The sequence below is a fragment of the Meles meles genome, chromosome 3 (genome assembly GCF_922984935.1).
Source record: "Meles meles chromosome 3, mMelMel3.1 paternal haplotype, whole genome shotgun sequence".
In the NCBI taxonomy this organism is placed as follows: Eukaryota; Metazoa; Chordata; class Mammalia; order Carnivora; family Mustelidae; genus Meles; species Meles meles.
The window spans coordinates 35,619,748-35,647,329 of NC_060068.1; the positions used below are offsets into that span (position 1 = coordinate 35,619,748).

General features: G+C 51.6%; 1 protein-coding gene across 6 annotated transcripts in view; it reads left to right on the forward strand.

The window, feature by feature from the left end:
- COL23A1 (collagen type XXIII alpha 1 chain) overlaps positions 1-27,582 on the forward strand; it is a 296,135-nt gene that overhangs the window by 215,656 nt on the left and 52,897 nt on the right. For all 6 annotated transcript variants that reach the window (XM_046000997.1, XM_046001000.1, XM_046000994.1 and 3 more), the window contains exon 3: positions 21,164-21,208. In XM_046000997.1, the coding sequence (XP_045856953.1) occupies positions 21,164-21,208 (45 nt within the window). The remainder of the gene's footprint in view (positions 1-21,163; positions 21,209-27,582) is intronic.

A 27,582-nucleotide genomic window follows, 5' to 3' on the forward strand; every position in this document is an offset into this window, starting at 1 on the left:
GGGTGAGTGCCTTGAGTAGGCCACGTGGCTGCTCTGAGCCTTGGTTCCTCGGTCCTAAAACGGTCATTAACAGCAACATAAGAGAAGCAGCGTGCGGCTTCCTGGAGATTTGGCCTCACCCAGCGTGATGATCACACACATACAGAGCTTAATAGATGTGAAGTGAGCCAGGTTATAGTTGGGGGCCAGCTGGAAGGGGCAGGGAGACACTGACATGCATCCCCGCCCACTCAGGACACCAGGAGAAAGGCAAGGTGATTCTTGAGTGAAAGACGGAGACAGGGGCAGGCCTGGAGTGCTTGCCCTGCACCTCTGGGGTGTGGGGGACCTCAAACTCTTCCCCCAGGGCATGGGATGGAGGACAGAGACAAGACCACACACCCCTAGCTACTCCCCTGGGGCAAAAGGAAAAATCTGTCCCCCAAAATGTGCAGATGTCTTCAAGCTCTGGAAAGAGGGCTGGCCAGGGGTTACCCTCATTGTCTCCTGGCCAGGTTTGGGGATCCCCATGTCACCAAGGCAGGAAGAAGCAGGGCAGATCTGCTTTCCCCTTGCCGGGTTCCCTAAACTCAGCACCCTTCATTCCACTAGGACAGGTGCTCTCTGAGACCTCGGGAGCAGCCTACTGTCCATGCTTTCTATAAATCTGGACATCCTTCTGGTGCTGGACTGGGGTCACAGAGGGCCGATGGTTAGAAGCACCAAGATAGAAGGACTTAGAGGGGACTGTGGGAGCTCCAGCTCCAGGTGCCTCAGATCCAGGAGATTGGGATGCGTTTCACCAAGGACTTGGCCTCGCTGTGGTCTTAGAGGATGTGTAGGCATTCACCAGGCAGGGGAATGAGGAGGGAAAGGGTGTGGGCAGACAGGGAAGCCGCGTGGATAAAGAGCCAAGGGTCTGTGCGCCGCAGGGTTGGGGGAGGAGAGGAACAGAGATGGGGGAGGAAACCAGGCTGTATTCCTGCAAAGGGCTTTAAATGCCATTAAAAAAAAAGAGAGCAAGCTAGCTGGAACTTGATCCCTTAGGTAGTCCCAAAGGGGCAGTCCTGAGGCAAAACACAGACTTGAAGTGTTGAGCTCCTGGAGTATTTTTGGCCTGGAATGTATTATTTTTTCAATGTGACCTAGCAATTAAAAATATGGGACAGTTCAGGGGCTACTGGCTCAGCCAGTAGAACAGGTGACTCTTGGACTCAGGGGTTGTGAGTTCAAGCCCCACATTGTAGAGATGACTTAAAAATAAAGGCATCTAGAAATATGGAACGTTTCACACAAAAACCCTGGTTTCTGGCTTTCTTAAAAAATGGAACGATCTGGGGCACCTGGGTGGCTTAATTGATTAAGTGACTGCCTTCAGCTCAGGTCATGATCCTGGAGTCCCAGTATCAAATCTGGTGTCCGGCTCCCCGCTCAGCAGGGAGTCTGCTTCTGCGTCTGACCCTCCCCACTCTCATGCTCTCTCTCAAATAAAATCTTTAAAAAAAAAAAAAAAAAGACGATCTGGGAACAGTTTGTTGTAACTTTGTCCACAATCCCCACTCTTCCTTACTGTCTCCCAAGCCCTAAATTTCATACCATTCACCATCTACTCTGCAACTTGCATTCTCTTTTCTTCTAGTAAAGAAGGCTTCTTTGAACCACATTTCTGCTAAAAATCAAATATAGACCAAGAGGCCTGTCTCATCTTTTTTTGCTAATGAGTCTGTTCCCTTGATCTATGGAAGCCACTTATCTCCGTAGGGCAGAGGATTTGAAATTCACCCAGGGAGTCCCTGGGTGCAGGATCTGTAGTTGCGGGCAACAGAATCCACTCCAGCTAGTTTAAGAAAAACAGATTTGTTAAGGGATAGGAAGACAAAGCTTCCGTGAATGCTTTCCAGAGCTGCTCCTGAGCCAGCCTGCCAAGAGCGCTCCTGCTACATCGGTTGGGGGGAGGGTGTCACGGCTGCTGGAGGAAGCCCGCTGCCTCTCCCTGCAGAGTGGGAGCCCTGAGCACCCCCTCTGTCCCCACAGAACTCAGCTCAGAGGTCGCTGTCAGTGGGCTGTGAATCACACCTACTGCTCGCCCGAGAAAGCGGGGACATTTGTAACCAGTGTTGCAAGGTGACGCTAGGGGGAAGCATCCTGAAGTGAAGAAGGTGACCAAAAGGTTTGGGGTGGCCACAGAGGTTTGGAGTGACCACTGACCACTCAAGCTCTGGGGAGAGGGAGAGTGTTGGTGGCTAGGGGGGCGAGGGTCACCCAGCAGAGAGACGGAGCCAAGCCACCCACCTTGCCCAGGGTGGTCTTGGACCAGGAACTTCACACCACGGGGAGGCTCCTGAGTTCCCCAACACAAAGGCACTGCTCATAGAAAAGACGGCCTCAGACGCCCGGAGCCCGGTCCCTGGCAGGCCAGCTTCCTGGCAGCTGTGCCCACCCTCCCAGGCCAGGCGTCTTCACTCTCCTTGCACGTGCCTTCCTCCCAGCCCGGCCCTGCCAGCTGGTCCCCCGGGAAAGCTGTGTCACTCTTGGGGAACTCTTTGTTCTCTTGGTGGAATTCATAGGAAGGTTCTGCCAGCTTGGAGACTGGGCTGGGCTCTTTCCCAGCAGCTGATAACGGCTGGGATTAAAAGATGAACGCTGAGCAGATGTCTCAGCTCTACCGGAAAATCGAGAAGCCAAGGATAGGCGTCCAAACCCCTGTGCCCTGGGGCACTCGTGCCTGCCCCGCCCTCCCGGTGGCGGCTCTCTCTATCCTCGGAGTCCCACGCACCCAACGATCCTGCCTGATGGGGCACTATCGGTGAGTCACAGATTCCCTGGGGGCCCATGGCCAGGACCTCTCATGAGAGCAGGGGGCTCAAGCTGGATTCTGAGTTCTGAGCCTCAGCCCCTAGCAGGCAGGGCGGCCTCTTTCATTTTGATTCCAACATTCCCCAAGCGCCTGGCTGGTGTTTGGTTCATGAATGACAAGTCTTATGTAAGTGTCCCAACTTCAGGACATAGATGCCATGCGATCCTGGGCCTGCAGACCAGGACCCTGAGCCTCGGGGAGATGAGGTGAGCTACCGGGGTGGAGCCGGGATTCAGCCCAGATCTGGGTGTCTCCATGGCCTCCATGTGGGACACCCACACACACACTGTGCTCCCTGGTTTGCAGGCTCTGCAGCTCTCTAAGAGAAACCTCGAAGCAGCATTTCTGCCTTTTAGAAGGTTCCTTTGGCCAGGAGGCATTCATCAGAGTCGATGAGCACACCGGTACCCAAGGGAGGGGAGGGGACCCAGCAGCAGGCAGTGCATTGTGACAGCCAGGTCTGTGCTCAGGCCGGAGAGGCCTCTGCTAGCGTGGGACTGGGGGCAAGTCATTTGCCTACTGGCCCCTGTTTTCTCATTGCATGTGTTTCTGAGCTTCTGCTCCATGCCAAGCACTGGGAACGAAGACAGACAGGATCTGTCCTGTTGGGGAGCTGACATTCTCACAGCACAAAGACCTGCAGGGGGCAGGTGACAAGATCTGGTGAAGGTACCAGGAAGCTGGGAGGACTGGCGGAGAGGGTGTCACTTGAGCTAAGGTGACATTTGAGCTAAGACCCCCGTGTCAGAGGGAGCCAGCCATGGGGAGTTAGCAGGGCTTCCCAAGCCAAGAGCCACTTCCTCTGAAGCTGAACTGGCGGTGAGCACGTGGGAAGAGCAAGGCACGTGGGAAGGTCCCAGTATGGCTCATGGGGTGGGGCCTTTGAAATGAGGTCACAGGTGTAGGCCAGGGACAGAGCTGTGCGGGGCCAAGGGGAGGAACAGAGGAAGGCTTAGAGGGTCTGATCGGGAGAAGGACACACCCTGCGCGACACAGGAGGGAGCGGACCGTGTGCAGGGTTGCTATGAGGACTGGGGACAGAAAAAGCCCAAGGAAGTCAAAGCCTACAGAAATACAGTGTGTCTGGGAGCCATACTTCATAATGTTTGAGGAGGGACAGTGGTGGGTTCTGACATCAGCAGCATGCTGGGAGTCCCCAGGGGCGCATGGGTGGCTCGGTGGGTTGAGCGTCTGACTCTTGATTTCAGCTCCCCTCATGATCTCAGGGTCGTGGGATTGAGACCCGTGTCAGGCTCCACGCTCAGAGCACAGTCGGCTTGAGATTCTCTCTCTCTGCTCCTCCACCCACCGCTCACTCTCTCTTTCTCTCTTAAATAAATAAAATCTTTTTTAAATTAGAGAAAAAGAAATGGAAGCTGACCCTGGTGGATTCTAACGTCTGACACAGCAGATTGCCATCTTGACTGGGTCATCCGCAGAAGAAATCAGATACGGTTGTTTTCACCTGGGAACGAGTTGGTTTCAGAAAATCTAGAAATCAAGCGGGCAGTGAACTGTCAGGCAGGTTTGGCGGGGGTGTGAGCCGAAAAATCCAGCTGACACGTGCAACTTGAAATCAACCACCTGGAGAAGAGTTTCCTGCCAGACAAAGGGGCTTTGAGGCATTGGAGCTGACGGCTCTGGGAAGCCTGAGCTCCAATCCTGGACCCCCAGAGCCAGAGCTGCCCCAGCAGACTGTGTTTTCCTACGCACCCTTCAGTTGGTTTTCACTGTCCTTGAGCCATCAGTCCTCAGTCCCACCACCTGAAGGCCCTTTCCACCTCTAGTCCCCTTGCCTAGGTGGTGAGACTCCATCGTCTCCCTTCGGCATGACAACAGGTGCCTCTCCAGTCCCCCAGCCTTATTCTTGTACCTCTGCCTCTGGTGAAATTCTCATCTTTGCCTCCACGTTTTCAATTTGCAAGACATTTTGTACAAACGTTCTCTGGATATTGATCTTGTTTCTGATCTTGTTTCATGGCTATACTGACCGTTTCTCTGAACTTAACTTCTCTTGTTGTTGTTATTATGTTTAATGAAAACCCGCACCCTCAGAGTTGCTCTTCCCCACTTGTCTTGGCCTCTGTCTTTCATCAAGAGACTCTCTCAGATGTCCAGCACCTTTGGCTCATTTTTCCTGGTGGAAACCTAAAGAAGTCAACTGACAGCTCCATGGACAGATGGGGCTGGTCAACAGTGGCTTCCCAGGGGTGGGAGCTGGCTGGAGCTTTCTCCTGGGCCCCTCAGAGTCCCTAGGAAGGAGGCCTCTCAGCTCCTGCCTGGCAACAAAGGCATGGATGTCCGCATTCTGGAGCCTTTTTGAGGAAGGAGAGGTGGAGGGGGCCTCCATATTCCATGTATAAACTTTCAATTAATGGCACTCGTCCTTCAACTTTGCTTCATGTCCTGTAGGCTAGACACTGTTTTTCTGTCTCCAGAAAATAATCCCCTCCCCTCCGGAGGCTGCTCTCCAGCTCGAGGTAGGACAACTGTTCAGATTAGGGGCCAGTACCATCTCCATTGGAAACAACTGTGCCGTTATAGCATGAATGCAGCCATAGACCGTGGAGACATGGCTGTGTCCTAATAAAACTTTATTTATAAAAATCCTCTCCTGACTTCCTTGCCCTTGGAGCTCAGGGTTCTGGACAGAGTAGAGATAAATGTAGGCACACCATCTCCCATCTTTAACTTCCAGGCAGCTCCTTTTTTAAAAATTTATTTTAAAAAAATAGTCCCTCAGGTTCGCTCCCTCTTTAAGCATCTAGAACTAATATCGATTAGGGTTGGTTTACATTGTTGTCTTCACCAAGTGGTATTTTACCTGTTGTTGTTGTTAATAAATTCACTGAACCACATAATTAATTAATGTACCACGTTAAGTTGAAGACCTCTGTGAAGACTTAAATAGAAGTTAACTCCCTCCTTTCTGCGGGGGCTGCCAACTGTGCTCACCCATGCAGGGCAGTGTTGGGTGAGCGAGCTCCCAGAACGTTCTCTCTGGGACTGTGGCCACTCTCTCTGCAGGACCCGGAGCCTGGAATTTGGCATGCGCTGTCCCTGCTCTGCAAGCAGGTCCTCTTTCTCAGCCCCTTGGCCCAAGCCCAGGAGAAAAGAGGCAATGAAATAGCAGGGCTGGGGCAGGGAGGGGGTGGCTTTGAGCCTTAGGCTTCCTGGAGAAAGATCACAATTTATCTGCCAGGGATATCCCCTTAGCTCTAGGACCTGTGGGGTGCAGGGAGAACCCTGCCCCCAAACAATGGAGCCCAAGTCCCAAGCGGCCTTGGAAGCCTTCCGAGGGGGGGATCCGACAGGCCCGGTGGCTGGCTGTCCAGAGGGCCACCTGCTGGCCAATGGCTGCAGCGGGCTACGCAGGCTGACCACCAGTCCCCAAACTGTGACAGGTGGGCTCTGCCACTTCGCCCCTGACCCTCCCCTCCCCTGAGCCCCGGAGTCCTCCTCTGCAGAAGGGCCCTAAGGATCAGTAAGAGAGAGACACATTTGAACAGGCCCAGAGAAGAAGGTTATTTCTGACGCAGCATGTCTAGGAGGCACGTGTGGCGTTCCACGCCATGGGGTAGCAATAGACCCCCAAGCTGCGGTTCCGTGGGTTCTGGGAGACTAGGGAGGGAGGGCAGGTTTTCCCTCTTCTCTTCTGAGGCGCTGCTCCTGGGCATCCATGCCCTGCCCCTCTGACATGCACCTGTCCCTCACGTGACTCCCCATGCCGCATCCTGATTGGCTGCTTGCGCGTCTCCTCCCCTCTGCTCGCGCCCCTACCTGGCACTGAGTGTGCTAACGCTGGACCGAAGGTTGGACAAACAAAGACCGAGAACTCGGGGCGGGGGGTGTATGGGACCTGTGGATGGGACCAATGGGCAAACAAACATCCAGAGGGAGCTTTGATTACCTGAATGAACAAAGTCCTTCATTAGCCCCCCGGGATGTCCTGAGCCATATTTGGACAGAGGGCTCAGTGGATGGTTGAATCATAATGAGGAAGCAGTGCCTGAGTAGAAGAAACAGAAGGACGGCAGGGGTGGGGGCGCCTGGGTCAGTTAAGCGTCTGCCTTCGGCTGTGGTCATGATCCCAGGGTCTTGGGATCGAGCCCCGCATTGGGCTCCCTGCTTGGCCCGGAGCCTGCTTCTCTCCATGCTGGTGCTTTCTCTCTGTGCCAAATGAATAAAGAAAATCTTTTTTAAAAAAAGAAAGACACATAGTGGGGTAGAAGAAGAAGCACCCCAACAAGTGAGTAAACAGAGGGTGAGCTCAAGAAAGGTCTGAGCGGACAGATGACCCGTATCCACATGTCCACGGTCACAAGGGTGTCGATGTCTGCGAGCTGAAGGACTCGTTCCCAGGGTCCCAAAGAGGAGGGCTGGCGAGGAAGAATTCACAAACACTCTCTTTCTATTAAAAAATTTTTTTTTCCTTTAAATAAACTTTGAATCCACTTCCAAGTATGTTTGGAAAGAGCAGAGATGGCTTTCATGAAGGGTAAATTATAAGTGCCTCGTTCGAAGCTGTGTTTAGGGACCTTCAGAAATACAGGCAGTTCCCGCAGCGAGTGCTAAGATGCACGAGACAAGAAACATATGCCGAGTATGATGATGTCAAGCAGGCTGACTGCGAGCATATGTGCTTTGCTGTCGATGGAATATTCGGCAAGTGTTCCAGAAAGAGGCCTTTCCTGAAATGGAGGTCAATGAGAATACTCCCCCTTCTCATAAATCCTTGGGGGAAAAAAAAATAGGCCTGTCTCCCACACACATGTGGCTAATTATCTAGGGGCTCAGGGCTCTCCCTGGAGAGTGGTTACCAGACGTTTCCCCAGACTCCATCTGCCCCAAGTGGTTTCCAGCAGCCCTGGCTAGAAAGACCTTGCCCTTGGTTCATAAACAGCCGTTTTACTGCCCCAGCGGGCAGAGGGGGACAGGCATAGGTGTCTAGCAATAAAGGTAGCATCTTTTCCTTTCCTAGTGTCCACCGGAGATTAGACTCAGACACCAGCTGCTGGTCAACACTCAAGAATCCAGAGCCCCTTTCCAGGGCCCCTGGTGACCATTTACCTTGGTGCTGTTTAGCTGGATTTGGCCTGGACCTCAGAACCGGCTCTCAGAAGACCAAGGCAGATGAGGTGGGGGTCTCTGCTTTGTAGGGCCCAGGGGCTGGCAGAGTAACAGATGGGCAGATGGCTCCATCCCAAGGCACTAAGGACTGTACGAAGTAAATATCCCCAACCCGAGAGCAGGCAGCCAGCCAGGAAGACTTCCCAAGAAGACAGTTTGTATCTTACTTAGGTGGATCTTGAAGGATGGATGGGTAGGAGTATTCTGGCAAGAAATGGGAAAAAGGACATTGCGATGTAAGCAACACAGCTCAGGGGCCGTGGTGTTCTGGCAAAAGGTGGGCCTGGAGTGATGCGTAGAGGACAAGTCTGGGGTAGGCAGAACAGGCCAGAGGGGGATGTCTGGCTCAGCTTGAGAGGGCTTTGGCCAAGGAGCTCAGACTGTGTCCCAAGGAAGTGGGGAGTCTGTAGATGGCTTGAAAGGGCAGTGGTATGATCAGATTCGTGCCCTGACTGCCAGATAGAGAATGAGAAGAAACAGGGGGCCACGGAGGAGGCTGTGACCACTGCCGGATGGAGAGATGTTAGCACGGGACCCTGTAGGGACAGAAGAGGGGTGACTCTGGTTCTTTCTCTTCTTGACTGTGTTTTGGGGCATGTCACCTAACCTCTTGATGCTCTGGTTGCACATCAGTGAAATGGCGATAATAGTGTCCGCCACATGGGGTTGTGGTGGTGCTTCTAGTAAGACATGGAAAATTCCATAAAAGCTCTGAGGCATGGTCTGCCACACAGAGCGGCACCCTGTGGTCTTTTGTATTTGGAGGCAGTGATCAGGAAATGTGAACAGATGTACCCACCCGCATTCCTGGGGTCTATGGGGTAGGTGATGATGCTGTTCACAGAGGCTGGGGAATCAGATGGGGGAGTGAGGTGGGGATGGGAATTAGGCTATTCAGCAGTTACCCCCAGAATGGGTGAGGGACTTCCGTCCCAGCTGAGAATACCCTGCGGCTCAGAGCATGAACTCTGGCACCAGACCACTCTGGGGCCAAATCCTGCCCTCACCGCTTGCTGCTGTGTGACTTCAGGCCAGTGACTTGCCCTCTCTGAGTGCAGTTTCCTCCTCGATAGGATGAGCTAGAGGGTGGCTATGCAGATTTCATAAGGATTGGCGTAGCAGAGCTCAGAACAGCACCTTGCACACAGAAATGCTTACACTTCCTGACTGTAGTAGGAGCAGAAATAACCTCCGGTGGTTTTTGAGCCCAGAACAGGTGTCCTGGGTTTCGTAAGCCCCCCATCCCCTGAGCACACAGAAGGCAACATGGCACCGTGAAAAAAGCACATGTGGCTTGAGCTATTTCATAGGAAAGACAATAATTCCTATTTCATAAGGAAAGACAATGAAAGAGGAGAAATCAACTGGTTTCCAACTGTGTTTGCTGGACCAGCAGCAACAGCTTCCCCTGAGAACTTATTAAAAACGCAAATTCTTGGGTCACTCCAGCCCCACTGAATCTGAAACGGGGGGGGCTGAGTACCCCGAGAACTTTTCGAAGGTAGCCCTAGTCCCCCACCACCACTTCCACCCAACAGGACAGGACCCAGGATGGTAAAGGAGCTGCATGAGCCTGGGGACACCCAGGGGTCTCTAGCCAGACACTAGCATGTGGATAGATGGGAGAAGCACCACGCAGAAGCCTTTTCTTTCTCTCTCTCTCTCTCTCTCTTTTTAAGATTTTATTTATTTATTTTGGCAGAGATTACAAGTAGGCAGAGAGGCGGGCAGAGAAAGAGAGAGGAGGAAGCAGGCTCCCTGATGAGCAGAGAGCCCCATGCCCTGCGGGGGCTTGATCCCAGGACCCTGGGATCATGACCTGAGCTGCCTTGGGCTGAGCCACCCAGGTGCCCAACCCATTTTCTTTTTTAAAAGAAAAAAAAAGGCAAGTGCTTTGGAATTGGACACAGCTGGATTCAGATCCAGGCCTGCCACACACCAGCCATGTGACTTGGGCCAAGTTCCTTCTTTCTAAGTCTCTCTTAGTTCCTCTGCAGGGTCAAAGAGCTGCCACCTTCTTGGCAAGGGTGCTGGACACACTCCTTGGCACATGGCATCTCCAGGCAGGAGCCCCCTTCCTTGCTCCCCATGGCATCCTGGCACCCCCTCCAGAGCTCTGGAAGCAACTAGAGCGGCAGTGACGTCTCCCCATTGCAGAAGGCTGACTGAGAGCTGTGCAAAGGGCCTGGGGTCTGCCTCCTAACAACATCACACTGGAGGGTTAGGATTTTAATATCTGAATTCTGGAGGGACAGATGTTCAGGTTATAACAATGGGGTGACATGGATGAGCGCTGAAGACATGACGCTAAGTGAAATCAAAAGGACAAATCCTGTAGGATTACACGTTATAGTGAAATATTTAGATATCTGGAACAGACAAGTTCACAGCAAATAGATTAGAGGTTACCAGGGGCTGGGGGAAGGGGAAGGGGGAGTTCGTGCTTAATGGGCACAGACCTTCTTTGGGGGCATGAGGGAAAATTTCAGAACCAGAAGGTGGTGATGGCGGCGTAACAGCAGGAATGTGCCTGATGCCACCAGACTCTACACTGAAAAGTGGGCTAAAAGGCAAATTTTATGTCACATATAATATACCGGCATTTTAAAAAATGAGAACATAATGTGGAATACACATACAATAGAATAGATTATTCAGCCTTTAAAAATAGGGAATTTCAGGGGCACCTGGGTGGCTCAGTGGGTTAAAGCCTCTGCCTTTGGCTCAGGTCATGATCCCAGGGTCCTGGGATTGAGCCCCACATCGGGCTCTCTGCTCAGCGGGGAGCCTGCTTCCCCCTGTCTCTCTGCCTGACTCTCTGCCTACTTGTGATCTCTGTCTGTCAGATAAATAAATAATTTAGAAAAAAAACAACCTTTGTAAAAAGAGGGAATTTCTTTTAAGATTTAATTTATTGATTTGAGAGAGAGAGCGTGTGAGCACAAACAGGGGGAGCAGCAGAGGGAGAGGGAGAAGCAGGCTCCCCACTGAGCAGGGAGCCCGATGTAGGACTCAATCCCAAGAGCATGCTGCCCTGGGCTGCTAGGAGGGAGATGGGGAGTCAGTGCTTAATGGGGACAGAATTTCAGTTTTGCAAGACCAGAGAGTTCTGGGACGGGTGCTGGTGATGGTTTCACAACAGCGTGGGCATTCGTAAAGCCCCTGCACAGTTTCTTTTAACAGTGGTTAAGATGCTAAATTTTATGTGCATTTTACCACAATGGTTTTTAAAGATTTATTTATTTTAGAGAGAGAGAGAGAGAGAATGCAAGTGGGAGGGGCAGAGGGAGAAGGGAGAGGAAGGATCCTCAAGGAGACCCCCCTGCTGAGCACAGAGCCGGATGGATGTGGGGCTCCATCCCATGACCCTGAGATCACGACCCGAGCCAACGCCAAGAGCCAGACGCTTAGCCCTCTGTGCCAGCCAGGCGCCCCTACCACCATTTTTAAGAAATAATAAAAATGTTTAAAAATAGAATGTCATACGCCCATGCCACGGTGTGAACTGTATGGTGTATGAAATAATTATCCCAGTGAAGCTCTTTAGACAATGACACTGCCCCGAGCACAGCTGGACACAGTGTGGCTGACGGTCCTGGGGCCAAGAGAAAGATCTGTAGGTGTCGGGGTACCAGGGCCTGCTGGCCCCTGACCCTCTGAGTAGGTGGTGATGGCAGGTCCCCATTCAGTGCCCCATGACCTCCCGGCCCCCAGAAGGGTCCAGTGGCCCTGAAGGGCAGGGAGCCACTCCTTTTTGATGGATGGGGCAGTTGGAAGACAGTGGGGTCACCTTTGAGCTGGACAGACCCGACAGATGAGGGCCAGGGAAATCGGAATCCCCTGAATGTCTCCAGCAGGTGTGGGGCTCAGCCTGGGGTTCAAGAGGAACAAATGGTGAGTCACTCAAGCCCCTTGGGATGTGAGTCAGTGGTACAGGGAGACTCCAAGGGCCTGGTGGCCCCATGGGCCAGGATGCTGGGAGCAGCCCCTCCAGGACCTCATGAATATTCCTGCACCTCTGGGAAGCCCTCCCCCCACCCAACCTATAACAAGAGACACTAATGTGCTCAGCGGGGACCCCGCTTCTCCCTCTCCTGAGTCTCCTCCCCAGCTCATGCTCTCTCCCTTATTCTTGAAAAAAAAAAAGGAAAACAGGAAACTATCACAGAGAGCCCCTGGGGGCCGGACACCTTTAGACAGTTGTCAGGGAAGTCGTCCAGGAAGCACAGCAAGGAGTCAGCCATGTAGAGATGCACGAGAGCCCTAGGTGAGGGGAACACTTCGTGCAAAGGTCCTAGGGTAGGACTAGGCCTGGCAGCTTTGAGAAACAGAAGGAAAGCCATGTGCATTTGGCAGAGGGTGGGGAGTGAGGGGAGCAGGTGGTACAGAGGCAGTGTTGAGCGCCTCCTTCCTTCCTCATGGGCCGCCCATAGGGGTGACCACCCATCCCAGTTTGCCTCAGACTGCCCCAGTTTTGGCACTGGAAGTCCCAGAAAAGTTCGGGTACACTGCAATGGTTGGGTCACCCTAATGACCACCTGCCCCGTATTTACTAGATGCAGAAGTTGAAGCACCCTGGGTCCTGCTGGTGGCTGGCATGCCTTTCCCCCCAGAGAGCTTCATTCTCCCGTCCTGGGGAGCCAGGCGTCCACGGTCCAGGGCCCTTAGGTCAGGTCACCTTGGAGCAGGTGGCTCATGCTGAGTGGCCAGCTTTTTTCCTGAGTCTCCAGGCTGGCCTCGTTCTAAAGACCTCCAGCTGCCCGGCTTCACTTGCGCTTTTCTAGAACCCTCTGCGTGGCACAGGGTGGGGCTTGTAACCTGCAGGTTATGAGGAATTCTCATGAAAATCAAAGCTCCCACGAACGGCTTTTAAGTGAAAAATGAAATAAGACAAAATAAAAATCCCTTCATTCTCTGAAAGCAATAAATCCTGGTCTTCATGAAGTTCAGAAGGTTACCCTGGCCCAGGTGTCAGTGATTAAGGCTTTGGGGTGCATGGCGAGTTGAGGAATTTGGTATATCTGGGGGGTGCTGGTTTCTGTGCACCTCCGTGGAGCCTGTTCTCCAACAGGAAATGGGATCTCCGGAGATGATAGGCTCTGGGAAGAAGCAGACCTGCACGAGCACACATCTGGGTCTGGCTGAGCCCCGGTCACCCCGAGCGCTCCCACCCAATACCAGCCGCCCACGGTCGGTGCTCCCAGTGTGCTCCCCTCCCCAGCTGCGAGCCGCAGTTCCTTAGGATCCGACCCCTTTCTCAGCCTGGGCTCCAGCTCTTTCCATACACAGGGCAACCTTTCAACCCAGGAAGAGAGCCCAGGAAGGTCCTTCTCCTTCCCCCCGCCCCCCTCCCGGAGTCCCTCCCTACACTCCCCTTCCTTCCAGTCCAGGCCAGTGGGTGGGTCAGAGCCTTCTCCAGCCTCAGAGATGCTCTCGTGGCCTTGAGCTCTTGGGAGGGGAGTGCCATGGCGTGTCCTGGCCCCTCCAAGGGGGCGTTTCACTCTTCCTAGGAGTTCGCTTTGTCCCCTCCATAGCCTGAGCCAGGGGAGGTGAGTAGGGGGCTTTGCCAAGCCCAAGGAATGGCCTGTGGCCACATGGCCGCAACCTGGGGTCCCCATGTTCCTTACAGCTGTCACTCAGAAGGATCCTTCAAGAAGTCCTTTAAAGTCTCTGGGCTAAGACACACGCACCCCTTGACCAGAAGCCCACCCGTGAGCCCTGTCACTCTGATCCAGAAACCATCCACCCACGGTCTGCTTCTTCCCGAGTCCTTCTTGCTCTTGCCTCTGTGAGACATGCCGTATTTCTAGCTTGGGTGCTTCAACTGCAGTCAGTTTCCCTGAAAGTGAGGCACTTGGTGCCAGCCCACCTCTCTGCTCCTGACTGGTCCTGTGACTTGGACGGGACTCCCCCCTTGGGTCTCCATGCCTGTTCACACCCGCATCTCGGGTGAGCTGCCAGTTAAACAGACAGCAGAGGCCCTCAGCGGGTGGCAGCCGGTCACCTCCCCGGGCTCGTGCCCGCATCTCACAGGAGCCCTTTCCCACAGGGACCCCTGGGTGCCGTGCACCACCAGTACAGGTCATAGGTCTGAACTCCTTGATCCTATTTGAAACACGTTATTAAAGCCGCTCCTGACTCAAGCAGAGGAAGCAGCCTGGAAACAGCAGGTACGTCAGATGGCGTGCAGAGGGCATGCCAGAATCCGGCATTCAGTATTTTAATTCAGTATTTAATTGATACTTAATTCAGTATTTAATTCACAGACCTCTGAGAGCCTTCCCCGGGCTCCTTCCATTGTGCATATGATCCCCGTATTCTGAAAAACAGAATAACAACAAATGCCAAGAAGGGGTTCTGGAACCTGAGGCCTGTTGGGCGCCCCTTACCTCCAGCGACCACCTCTTCATGCGGGAGGCAGGCAGTGGGATTTGGATATGCACGCTTAGGGTCTACATTGCAGGGCCCTGCCTACTACCGGCTCTGTGACTCAGAAGGTCCTTCCATCTCTCTGTGCCTCAGTTTCTCCTTCTATAAAATGGGGACAACAATGGTAGCATTCCTCATAGGTCCAGTGCGAGGAGGATATGGATTAATACTATGGAACCAAGATCAGAACCAACCATAGAGCAGACAGTAAGTAGTGTTACGTCCCTGTTATTTTTACTTACACCATCAAGGGTGCCTCTGGGGCTGTCTGGTGCCATCAACTCCTTTGGAGAGAACAGCAGGGTCCACATTTGAGGCCCTCCATGAATGTGAGGTTGGGGTTCCCCCACCAGTCCACCGTCCCCCCGCAAGATGGGCCCTGTTCATTCAGCCCCTGCGGGGCATGATATCTTAGTGGGCTTGCCTGGTCTAGTCATGGAGACTGGAGGAGTCTGTCACCAGCCTGGGCACAACCCCAGTCCCAAACAAACATGGGCCCAGCTGCCTGTGGCCTTGATTTTACAAACTGCTTCAGGATCTTGCAAAACGCAGCAGACCTCCCCATAGCGTGATACGTGGTGGAGCCTTTAGGAACAAGATACTCCTTCTGGAATGAACCGTATTTGCTGAGTAGGAAGCTGGGATTTTAATTCCCGGAGGCCGACACGGCCCTCGATGCTGGTCCAGCTCGTGCAACCTGCCGGGTGGCTAGCTATTCCAGGCGACAAAGGCCCTCCCCGAGGTGCCCACAAGACACACCTGCCCCCCATTCCTGTGAGGGGCAGGGGGCTTTGTTAGCCAGGCAAGAAATGAGCAGGGAGAACACTCTCCTTCCCCCAAGCAAGAGATTCCAACTCCAAGGCTGGTCTGAAACTTGTAAAACAAAATGATCTGGGAGATGTTTTCATGGTCTGGTCTTAGCAGTTCAAATCCAGGGACCTCCCTTGCCTCCTCTGCTCAGCGCATACCCCCACAATGGCCCCGGGGCCTTGGGCAACCACAAAGAACTCCAGATTGAAGGCCCAGGGTGTTCAGGCCAGCTGACCCCCAGGCTCCTTCCTAGAGTTCTGGGAAGAGGGTCAGAGAAAGGGGCCCCCAGTGCCTGTGAGAAGGGCCTGGTCCGAAGGCTGCAGGAGGCTCTGGACACCACCTGGAATGGTGATAAGAACTTGGCGTTGGTCACAATGACTGAGGACTTCAGAGGACATGTGCTCAACCTGGGTTCGAATCCCTGTTCTGCCATCTCCTCGCTGTGTGACCTCAGGGACACCACCGTCCCCCATGACTACACAGTGCCAGGCTCTCTGTAGACACTCAACAGCAGACGGTCATCAGCCATGCCGGCAGTGACATTCCTGTGGTCAGCAGAGGCCAACCTGACTTCATGCTCGAGCTCCGGCCCTTGGGAGCTGAGAACCCTGGGAGCATTCCTTTTCTTTGTTTTAACTTTGGTAAAATCCACACCACATAAAATTGACCATTTTAATTGTTTTTAAGCGTCATTATGTATATCCATGGGGCTGTTTAACCATCACTGTGATCAATTTCCGGAACTTTTTCATCCTCCCAAACAAAGTCCTGTCCCCCTTAAACACTGACTCCTGTCTCTCCCACCCAGCCCCTGGCACCCACCCTTCTGCTTTCTGTCCCTCTGAATTTGACGACTCCAAGCACCTCACATAAGGGCAATCAATCATACAGTATTTGTCTTTTTGTGACCTGCATGTTCCACTTAGCATGACTTCCTCACATTTCACCTGTGGTGTGGCATGCGTCAGAATGCCCATCTTTTCTAAGGCTGAATAATATTCCATTGTGTGTACACAGCACATTTTCTTCATCTCTTCACTCATTTGTGGACATTTGGGTTTTTCTGCCTTTTGGTTGTTGCCTCTGGCAACATTTCTTGACGTCTCTGAGTCTTTTTCCCCAGTCGAGAAGGAGAAGAGAGTGGGAAGGGATTAAAGCACTTTCTAGAACTGTGTAGATTCAGTAAGATAAATTGCACCAAAGCCTCTGCCCTAGGAGGAGCGTGGGAGGGGCCAAGGACTGGGTGACCTTGGGAACACAGGGGCCTGGGCAGCTGCCCCCAACATGTCTGGGCCATTTATTACAGCAGATGTTGCCAATGGGGGAGTCCTAGAGGAGGTTGGGTCCAGGGACACTCAAGAGGCCACCAGATTAAGAACCACCTCCTCAGGCTTCAAACCTCCATAAAAAGCCTGTTTCAGACCTCCCTAAAGAGCCAGTCCAGGTGCGGGCCCCACACTGGATCTGGTCATTGCATGTGAGTTCTCCAGCCCAACCAGAGATGAGATGTTTATGGGTTAGAAATGCTTCCATATTGTCTGGCTTCGAACGGTGCTTGAGAAAACCATCATCCTCTGTGGTTACTTGCTGGGCAGATGGTCGTCACAGGCATCCAAAGTCATTTTGCTGCAAGCTGGAGCCCAGGTTCCAGGATTTCACTGAGAAACCCCATCCCCAGGCCATGCAAGCCCTCCCTCCTGGTCCCCAGGTCCCCAGACGGTCAGTGAGTAGGGACACGGAAAATCCCCCAACTGACCTTGCATCGGCGCTCAGACCTTGCCCACAAAGTCACTGGCCTGCAGTTCCTGTGTCTCAGGCTTTACCCGCCCTGGGGAACACGCAAGAGCCCATTGACAGCAGGGCTCCATGTTCCAAAGACCCGTCCAGCCTGTGACTTGTTGGGACCCCACATAGGCACCACCTCCCTGCCCCCAATCTGTTACGTATGTTTCCAGCTCTTCTGTATAATATTTTGGCACAGCAGCTGTCATTCCGTCACCTCTAAAATTCCATCCACATGGGTGGAACCTAAGTCCCAGAGAGGTTGAGGAACCTGCCCCAGGTAAACAACTTCCATATCAGTTATGTCTTTCCTGTCCTCAGGTTGATGTCTGTTGCCCACAGCTTCTGGAAGGATACCTCACAGATGCCCCTGTGGCAGCTGGGGTCCCTACAGCTCTGTGGGTCCCAGGAGAACAGCACCATCTGGGCTTCATCATGTGCAGATTTTCCAGCTGGAACCATTTTCCCAACAGCATCCTTGGGCAAGACCTGTCCTCCCCCTCAAAGCCTCCGTTTTCCCATCTGTACATAGCAGGACAATCAAGACTGACTCCCAGATGCCTCCCAGGGCAGCCTGAATGTCTGAGTGTGTGCTGGCAGTGGAGAGGTTTTCCCACTGGAGAAAGGAAGGGAAAGAGGAAAAACAGCAAGGAGAAAGTTCTAGGGCAAACCTTGGGGCCAGGGGCCTACTTTTGCCTGTTTGGACAAAGGGTTGACCAGTTGTCAGTTTGTGAGTTGTTCACACGGAGTCCTCTGGTATCAAGTTTGGGTTGGCCTGGAATGAGCATCAGGCTCATTCTCCTTCTCGACCTAGACCCTTTCAGTTGGGAGTACTGTCTGGCCTGCTGAGCCTGCAGCCCCACAGGCCCTGGATGCCTGGGGATACCCAGGCCCTGCCCCACTCCAGGCCTGCTGGGAACTTCCCCCAAAGGCTCTGGGAGGCGGGGCACTGCACCCTGCCTGGGCAGCTGCTGGCCTGCGATCACCCCTCCTCGTCGGGCCCTCTGCCTAACCATGCCACCCAGGCAAACCACCAGACAAATCCATTTGTTCAGCCGCCTCAGCGAAGGCAAATGTCTTCATCTGGCTTGAGTTACGCAAACAGAGAATTTCATAGTCGTACCCAGTAATGACCAGCAGGAAACCGTGGTGTGCTTTCGCTTTCAGACTGGCTTACTGTCCCAGTTGTGGGCCCATTTCCTGCTGTGTCCCTCACCTTAACCTGAGACCCAAGGCAGGCAGCCTTGGTGAGCCGAGCATGAGCTTCTGCGGCCTGGTGAAAGCCCGGAAGGCAGTGACGAGCGTCCCAGGCCTTGTGAGTGAAAGTGGGCCTCTTCCCTCCTACAGGCAGAGAAGCATGATGCTGTGTGTGCCAGTGGGGTTCCCATTCCCACACCCTCGCTCTCCCTGAAAACAGATGTGTCCGGAGAGGAGAAAGGGCCTAAGACCAGGCCAGCTGTACCCAGGAGCTGGGGAGGAGACCACGATGTATGTTTTGGCCACAATGGGCCTGAGATGTTGGTGAGATCCACATGGAGATGTTCAGTTGGCAGGTGACCCGAGCAGCGGGGGCTCACCTGAGGTCATGAACCTGGACATGCTCATAAGGGGCAAATCCCTCGCCAGGGTGAGGAGCTATTGTCTGTTCAGAGAGTGCCAGAATCTCGGCCATGCCAAGTCAACACAGCCCGTGGGCGATTCCAGCGCAAGACTTAAGGTTTGTGTCTGGTATTAAGGATCTATGAGGACCGTGTGACTGGCAGGAATTTCTGCGCTCAAAATCCAATGGGGAAAAGACAGTCTCTTCAACAGAAGGTGTTGGGGATACTGAATATCCACATGCAAAAGAATGACACGGGGTCCTTACCTCACACCATAGACAAAAATCAATTCAAAAGGTTAAAAAAGCAACAAAAGCGAAAATGGGCAAATTGGACTACATCAAAGTTAAAAACTCCCAGGCAGCAAGGAAACCATCAACAGAATGCCTAGGCAACTTACAGCATGGGAGATGATATTTGCAAACCACATGCCTGATAAGGGGTTAATACCCAGAATGTGGAACTCTGACAGCTCAACAACAACAGAAGTCCAACTACAAAATGAGCAACGACTAGACATTTCTCCAAAGAAGATACACACATACAGATGGCCAACAGGCACATGAAGAGATGCTCAACATCGCTCATTACTAAGGAGGGACAAATTAAAACCATAATGCAGTATCACGTCATATCTCTGAGGGCAGCCAAGACCAAAAAACCAAAACAAAACAAAACAAAGCGAACAAAAAACCAGAACAAACTAAAAATCCAAGCGTCAGGGAGGCGATGGAGAAATCGAAGGCTTCGTTGGTGGGAACGTCAAGTGGTGGTGTCAGCAGAGAAAACAATATGGGGGTTCCTCCAGAAATTAAAAATGGGATTACTGTGTGACCCAGCAATCCTGCTTGTAGGTATATATCCAGAAGCATTGGAAATAGGTCTTGAGAAGGTTGCACACCTGTGTTCATCCCAGCACTATTCACAGTAGACAATGCAAGCATCCATCACCCGACGAGATGAATGGATGAAGAAAATGTGGTACCTATGTATGATCAACCCCAGGCACCTACAAAGGTTTTAGGGTGTAACATGCCAGGAAGGGCCCCCTCAGGAAGACATCCAGAGGAATCTTTCTTCTTTCTCTCTCTTCCTTGAAGACCCTCCCTCCTTCTAGAAGTGCTATTGACCTGGGGCTGCTTCTGCTTTCCTGCCGTGCTCCGATCCCTGGGCTGGGGCACACAGTGGACTGCCCACTTGGAACCACGAGGAAGGAAGGAAGATTCATACACCTGAGTTTTTAAAAAAATTTTTAAAGAGTTTGGGGTGCCTGGGTGACTCAGTGGGTTTAAACCTCTGCCTTCGGCTCAGGTCATGATCCCAGGGTCCTGGAATTGAGCCCCACATGGGGCTCTCTGCTCGGCAGGGAGCCTGCTTCCCCCCAACTCCTCTCTCTACCTGCCTCTCTGCCTGGTAAATAAATGAATAAACTCTTTTAAAAACATTTTTTTAAAGAGTTTATTTATTTGTTTGAGAGAGGGAGGGTGAGAGGAAGAAGCAAGCTCCCCACTGAGCGGGGAGCCCGGTACAGGGCTCTATCCCAGGACCCCGGGATCATGTCCTGAGCTGAAGGCAGACGCTCAACCGACTGAGCCCCCCAGGCGTCCACGTGAATTTTTTAGTAAACCATCCTGCCCCAGACCTGATTCGTGGCCAGCCTCTGCCTCTCCCCTATGGTTGTTGTGGGGGTTGAGGAGGGAAGTTAAGGTTGACTTACAAAGGAAAGAGCAGTTCCTCGTAATACCGTCTGAGCCTGTGGATCTATGGCCTCTGGGCCCCTCCTGGGCAGCGAGCCGTGGATGGGCTCCCCCTCACAGAGGGGGAGGGAACACATGCATCTCAAACAGCAGCCTAGTGTGGACACCTTCACTTCTGCATACCTTTTCCCCCAGCACCTGAGAAAACGTCCCCTGACTCAGGGCTGGGGACTGGTCAGCATTCTCCTCCTTCAGCATCAAGGTAGCTGGGTCTGGGGACCGACGTGGGCAGAGCGGGGAGAAGGTGGAGGCAGGATGGTTCACATCACAAATTCCGGAAGGCTTCCAAAGCTATGGACGGAAGATGCTGCACGTTGGTGTGGACCTTAAGTGCAATCAGTCAAGAGAAATTCATGAGCAGCTCCCCCAGGCTGGGGGGAGGGGGTGTGGAAGGTTCTAGCGGGTGGAAGGGGGATAGGCAGTGGACAGGGCAGTGCCTGCCATTCCCGAGTTCAGGCATTTGGAAGGCCACAGTAGTGTCTCTATGTGGTGTGTCATCTCTAATGTCTTACCTTGGGAAATATTAAAAAGTGTTCATCAGGATTTGCATAAAAGGACTTCCAACCTTGGCTTTAGGCTTCTACCAGATCCGCTTTCTCAGGGCAGACTCTTCTGCCTGTGGATTTCCGGGGAGTCAGTCTCTGGGAGTGGGAAATGACTCGTGAAAGACTGATGACTGCGTGGCGAGGGAGGGGGAGGACACGGGTGCCAGGGCAGTGGGTGGGCTGTGCCCCGGGGTGCCGGTGTGGGGTGGGCAGGCTGCACCCAAGCCTGCTGGCTTCCCTTCTCAATCAGTCTGTCCTTCTTCTCCTGCCCAGGCCCTCCTGGACGGCGCGGCAAGGCTGGAAGAAGAGGCGACCCCGGTGAGTCCCCTGTTTTCATGGTTTCCTAACCCAGGCCTGGAAGTCTGCCCTTGACCTGAGATCTGGTGGGAGGTGCCAGTCCTCGCCCCGCCCCATAACTCAGGATGCTTGGACTTGGGGCCTAGCCTTCCTGTCCCTTCCAGCTGGCCACTGTCCCCCAAGTCATGGGTCCAGGACTGCTTTCCTTGGCTTCTTGGCATCCACAGTTCCAGGGATGGTCCCCTTGTGCCCTTGGCCACTCTCTGAAGGTCACTGTCAGCCCCTGAAATGTCCTCTTGCCATTGTGAGGGCTGCTGATGGCCCCCCTGGGTACGTCCCCTGCCCTCCCCAGACCTGAACTGTCCTTCCCTGACTCCTCCACCTCCCTTCCACACAACCCGCAGACTCACCTCTACTCGCTCCCCCCCAACACCTGCTGTCCTCCAGCTCCCTGTTGTCTCAGGGAGACCTCTGGCCACTGCTTCCCCGTGCAGACCCTGGGCCAGCATCCACTACCCCTCCCTTCCCCATTCCTACACCAAGTCCCATTCAGTCTCCCACTCAGTACGCCTTGGACCCATGCCCCCTTCTGTCCATGCCAACACCGCCTCTCAGGGCTCTCCCCTCTCCTCCCACCATGTCCCCCACCTCCAGCCTCACCCCACCTGAACTCTCGGCCCAAGTTCATCACCATCTGTCCTTCCAGCTAGAGAAAGCCTTCTCGAACCTGGCTGGCTGGGGCCGTCACCTGAGTCTTCAGAGCCCGGCACACAGCAGGCTCAGGGAAGGCAGGTGCACAGAACAGGGAAGGAATGAACGCACACATGCTCAGCCCCTAAGCACCTTCACCGGGACCCCAGGCAGATTGCACCCCAGGGAGAAATGGGGCCCCTTCTGTCTGTGCCTCACTGTCTTCTCCCAGGCCCTGGGCTCAGGCTTCCTGCCCCCCAGTACCACTGTGGGCTTGCTTTATCTAATTCCTTATACAGAGGACTTCCAGATAAACCCCCTAGAGTTCACTGCCAGGAAACGCCCTTCATGGATCTCTGCTCACTTTGACTTCCAGAGCTGAAGTCTGTTTTGTGTTTGATTGCTGGGACTTTCCTTTACTCTGGGTTTTGTGTGTAATCGACCCCCCCAGCAACACACACACGGCCGGCTTTCCAAAAACACACTGCATCACTCTGTTCTCCTTTCTCCCCTTGTAAAAGGTCTCATTGCATTTTATTGTACGTTTCTGATGTCCTTTTTGGAAGGAAATGAGGAATATTTAGTGACTTTTTTTTTTAAGATAAAGTGTAATATTACTCAGCTTCCTCAAAAATGCATTTAGAATTCAGCCTCCTCTTGAAAACAGTCTAAAAGTCACAGGAAGACAAGGATTTACTGGGCTCTGGACTGGGTCTTTCCAAGTCCTTCATCTCATGTGACCCTCACGGAGCTCTGCAAAAGATAAAAATATGTTATCATCCCCATTTTGCAGATAAGGAAACTGAGGCTCCCAGGGGATGAGTGTCTTGTGTGAGGTCAGCTGCTGGGCAAGGGGTGGGCGGCCCCTCCTCCTTTCAGTGCCCTTTCCCACGCAGGAGTCCTGATTCTCTGCCTGTCGGGGAATGGTGCGAGCCACACAGAGCAGATGTCCCTCTCGGATTAGCTTTGGCGGGTGGGGAGGCCCCCTGTTTATTTCCAGATAGTTTCGCCTACATGCACATCCTGGCTTCGGCGCCTTCCCTTGCACAAACCAGGCCTTTTCCTGCATCCCTTGGAGAAAGGCTCTTTTTGTCTGGTGGGCCAGTATCCGGCCAAGATGCCTTTCCCTGCTACTGCTGCAGCCCCAGACCTGCAGACTGAACTCACTCCGCCCCTGGGGTTTGCCTGGAAAACAGCTCCTGAGCCCTGCGGTGTTTATGCATAGCCCCATCATAACAGAATGGATTTCTCATCTCCCCCACTTCACAGCCCGAGAAGCTCAATACTGCTTTTGCACTCGGGTCCACTTTCTAGGAACCTTGGGCAGGATCCTTTTTAAATCCAGACCCGCCTTTCCCCAAGACCCTCCATTCTCCCCAGTTCCCCCTCCCCCAGATACCTCCCTCTGTGCCAGCATTTCTGTACCTGGTTGCAGGAGGGAGGGGGTCTGCTCTGCACACTTGTCCTTCTTCACCAAAGTGAGGGCTCCTCAGAGCCAGGACTGGACCCCTAGGCACTCAGGAGATGGTCAGTAAATGCTGATTGACAGGAAAGAGGGAGGAAAGGGAGTAGGAAGCAAGAGAGAGGGACTGGTGGGCCAGGATGGATAAAAGGTTAGGAGACTGGAAGATACGAGGACAAAGCCATCGAAAGCTGCTTGGCTAGTGTCCATGCTACACCTGCAGAGACAAATGGAGGCGCTCACCCCATCTTTGCAACTGTCGGCCTTCGACCTGCTATCTCACGGCTAGGGTCCTATTGTCATTGCTGTTGCTTTAAATAGATTTGTGTATTTATTAGTGGCAGTGTGCATTTGAAAGCACGTCTGCGTGCAGAAGAGATTTATTTATTCTGCTAATGATGCATTCTTTGCATTTGGATTTGCGGACACTTAATTGCTCCATGTGCATTCTCCAGGAGTCTAGGGCTCTGAGGGTGGGAAACAGTTCCGTGAGTCCCATTGAAAAATTCTAGAATAGGACCCACATAGTTCACAAATGACTGTAAGAAGATAATCATTAATACTTTGTGTTCTGGTTCATACAACAATGTTCTCTTCATTTGTTCAGTGGTCCATGGAGACCACTTGGCCAGGGAATGCAATTCACTTCCTGCCTTGGCCCATGGAGGGGGTGGGGGCAGGGCAGTTCTTAGATCTCAGAGTTCCAGAAGTTTCTGGGATTTAAAAAGAACTAGGACTTAGGGGCGCCTGTGTGATTCAGTCATTAAATGTCTGCCTTTGGCTCAGGTCATGATCCCAGAGTCCTGGGATGGAGCCCCATATCTGGCTCCCTGCTTGGCAGGAGGCCTGCTTCTCCATCTCCCACTCTCCCTGCTTATATTCCCTCTCTCACTGTGTCTCTATCAAATAAATAAATAAATTCTTTAAAAAAAAAAAAAAAGAACTGGGACTTGAAAGGATAGCTACATATCAGCTCTACTACAATCACGCAGGTCTGCCTTGCCGTGTCATGCTGGGGTTTTTAATCTACCTTGACCCCAAGAAACCCTTTCTAAAAGGTTTCTTCGGGGCACCTGGGTGGCTCAGTAGGTTAAAGCCTCTGCCTTCGTCTCAGGTCATGATCCCAGGGTCCTGGGATTAAGCCCCACATTGGACTCTCTGCTTGGCAGTGAGCCAGCTTCCCCCACTCTCACTCTGCCTGCCTCTCTGCCTACTTGTGATCTCTCTCTGTCAAATAAATAAAATCTTTTAAAATAAATAAATAAATAAAATAAAAGTTTTCTTCTTCCAGTGGAAGAAGCACTTCTGGAATGATAGGGTAAGGACCTCCGAAAATCTACATAAAAAGCAGCAAGAGCACCAGAAGTAAAAAATGGACCTTTTTAGAACTCTGGAAATTAATGTCCGGTAACAACCCAAGAAGTGTTTATTCAGGACAAATATCTTGCTAAGAACAGTGAAGATTGTAGCATTTTAACTTGCCCTTTTCCCAGCCCCGTGGTAGCCTTAAAAACCATCAATCCCACAACCACAGTACCTGTGACAAGTCGTGGCCACAGAAAAAAGCAAAACAATTTGAAGGTCCATACTGCTCATTCCCAGAGAATTGTCGCTGTCGGCTTCCAGGAAAAGCCCATACATAGCACTTGTCTTTATCTGACCTGATGTGGAATTCACTCATGGGGAAAACCTCTGTCTGGAGTGTTTGCCAAAAATAATCAGCAGCAATTGTTAAACACTGCAGTTGTCTAAGGTAGCAGCACTATTTGGAATAAGGAAGAAGCCGACACAAACACTTCATTGAAGATCTAGGGGACGAGCCATCCAGAGGGCCCTCGAAATGCTCCAGCACATTTCTGGGAATCTAGAAGGCACATGCGCGGGCAAGGCTGTGTACACATCCAGACCTGAGAGAGCCCTAGTATCTCACTTCTGGCTGACCTTGAGGCCCTGCTCAAATAGGAAGTGAAAGCAAAGGCAGAGTTATAACCTGGCAGAGCACTGAAGTTCTGCTTCAACACACACAACGAGCCCCTTGGCGCAGAACAGGAGATGTACTGAATCGAGATATTAAAGGAAACCTCTGTCTCAGCTGACCATTAAGCTAACCAAGAGAGAATTCAGAAGCTGCACATGACAAAGAGTACACACTTTGGAGAATTAGTCCAGGAAAACCCCAGAGCAAACAAAGAGCAACAATAATAACAAACAGCAACAGCAAATCCTGGAAAGGTGGATGAATATCTAATTTCCAGAGTAGCCACATTAGATTATTTTAAATGTCCAGTGTTTAACAAAAAAAAAATATGAGACACACAGAGACATAAGAAAGTATGACAATGAAAAAGAAAAAAAAAAAAACAGTCAATAAAAACCATCTGTGAGGGCGCCTGGGTGGCTCAGTGGGTTAAAGCCTCTGCCTTCAGCTTGGGTCGTGATGCCGGGGTCCTGGGATTGAGTCCTGCCTCAGGCGCTCTGCTCGGCAGGGAGTCTGCTTCCCCCTCTCTCTGCCTGCCTCTCTGCCTACTTGTGATCTCTGTCTGTCGAATAAATAAATAAAATCTTAAAAAATCTGTGAGAAAGCCCAGTTGGACTTACTTGACAAAGATTTTACTTATTTTTTTAAGACTTTATTTATTTATTTGAGAGATAGAGAGCAGGGGGAGGGGCAAGAGAAGAAGGACAAGCAGACTCTGCTGAGGGTGGAGCTGGACACAGGGCTCGATCTCACAACCCTGAGATCACGACCTGAGCTGAAATCAAAAGTCAGACACTTAACTGACTGAGCCACCCAGGTGCCCCTAGATAAATATTTTATGTTGACTGTTATAAATTGTGTTCTAAGAACTAATGGAAACCAAGTCTAAAGAATTAAAGGAAAGCAGAACAGTTATGTACCACCAAATGGAGACTATCAATAGAGAGACAGAAAGTATAAAAAAAAGTATAGAAAAAGGATAGAAATTCTGAAGCTGTAAATTACAATAACTGAAATGAAAAAATTCACTGAAGAGGCTCAACAGAGGATTTGGGCTAGCAGAAGAAAGAATCAGGAAACTCGAGGATAGGTTAGTTGAGATTATCCTGTCTAAGGAAGACAAAGAAGAAAGAATGAAGAAAAATGAACAGTCTCAGAGCCCTGTGAGACACCATCAAGTATGCCAATGTACATGTAATTGAGACCTCAGAAGGGAAGAAGAGAAAGGCAGAAAGAATGTGTGAAGAAATAGTGGCCAAAACCTTCCCAAACAGAAACAAAAATACGATTTTATATATCCAAGAAGCTTAACAAACTGCAGATAAGATAAACTCAAAGAGATCCACACCTAAGCACATCACAACCACATTGCCGAAAGCAAAAAGGAAGAGTCTTGAAAGCAGCAAGAGAACAAGAACTCATCACAGAAAAGGAATCCTTAATAAGATTAATAGGTGATTTCTTGTCATGAAATCAGCTGTTAATAAAAAGCATGAAAGCCAAAAGTCAATGGGGATGACATATTCAGAGTTGTGAAAGAAAAAAAAAAAACTGTTAACAGAGAAGTCTACAGCAAACATATATTTCAAAAGCAAAAGAGAAATTAAGACATGCCCAAATAAACAAAAAAGTGGAGAGAACTTACTTCTATCAGCCTGTCCTACAAGTAGTTCTGTAGGGATTCCTTCAATCTGAAGTGAAAGGACATTTGACAGTAATTTATTTTTTTTAAATATTTATTTATTTATTGGGGGAGTGCAACCGGGGGGAGGGGTAGAGGGAGAGAGAGAAGCAGATTCCCCATTGAGCTTGGAGCCTGACACAGGGCTCGATCCCAAAACCCTGAGGTCATGACTTGAGCCAAAACCAAGAGTCATCTGCCCAACTGACTGCACCACGAGGCACCCCTAGAGAGTAATTTAAATCCACATACAGAAATAAAGAGCTTTTTGAGGTAGCTACATAGGTAAATAGGAAAGACAGTATCTAAACGCATTTTTATTTGTTACTCTTTGCTCTCTTCTGATTTAAAAGCCAGCTGTGTAAAGCAATAATGATAAAACTGTGTTGATGGGCTTAGGGTGTATAAAATAGTCATGTCATAAAAATACAAAGAAGGAGATAACTAACATGGCTATATTGGAGCAAAGTATTTTTTTGTAATTAAAAGTAAATTGTTGTGGTGCCTGGGTGTCTCAGTTAAGTGTCTGCCTTTGGTGTATGTCCTAGAGTCCTGGGATCAAGTCTGCTTCTCCCTCTCCCTCT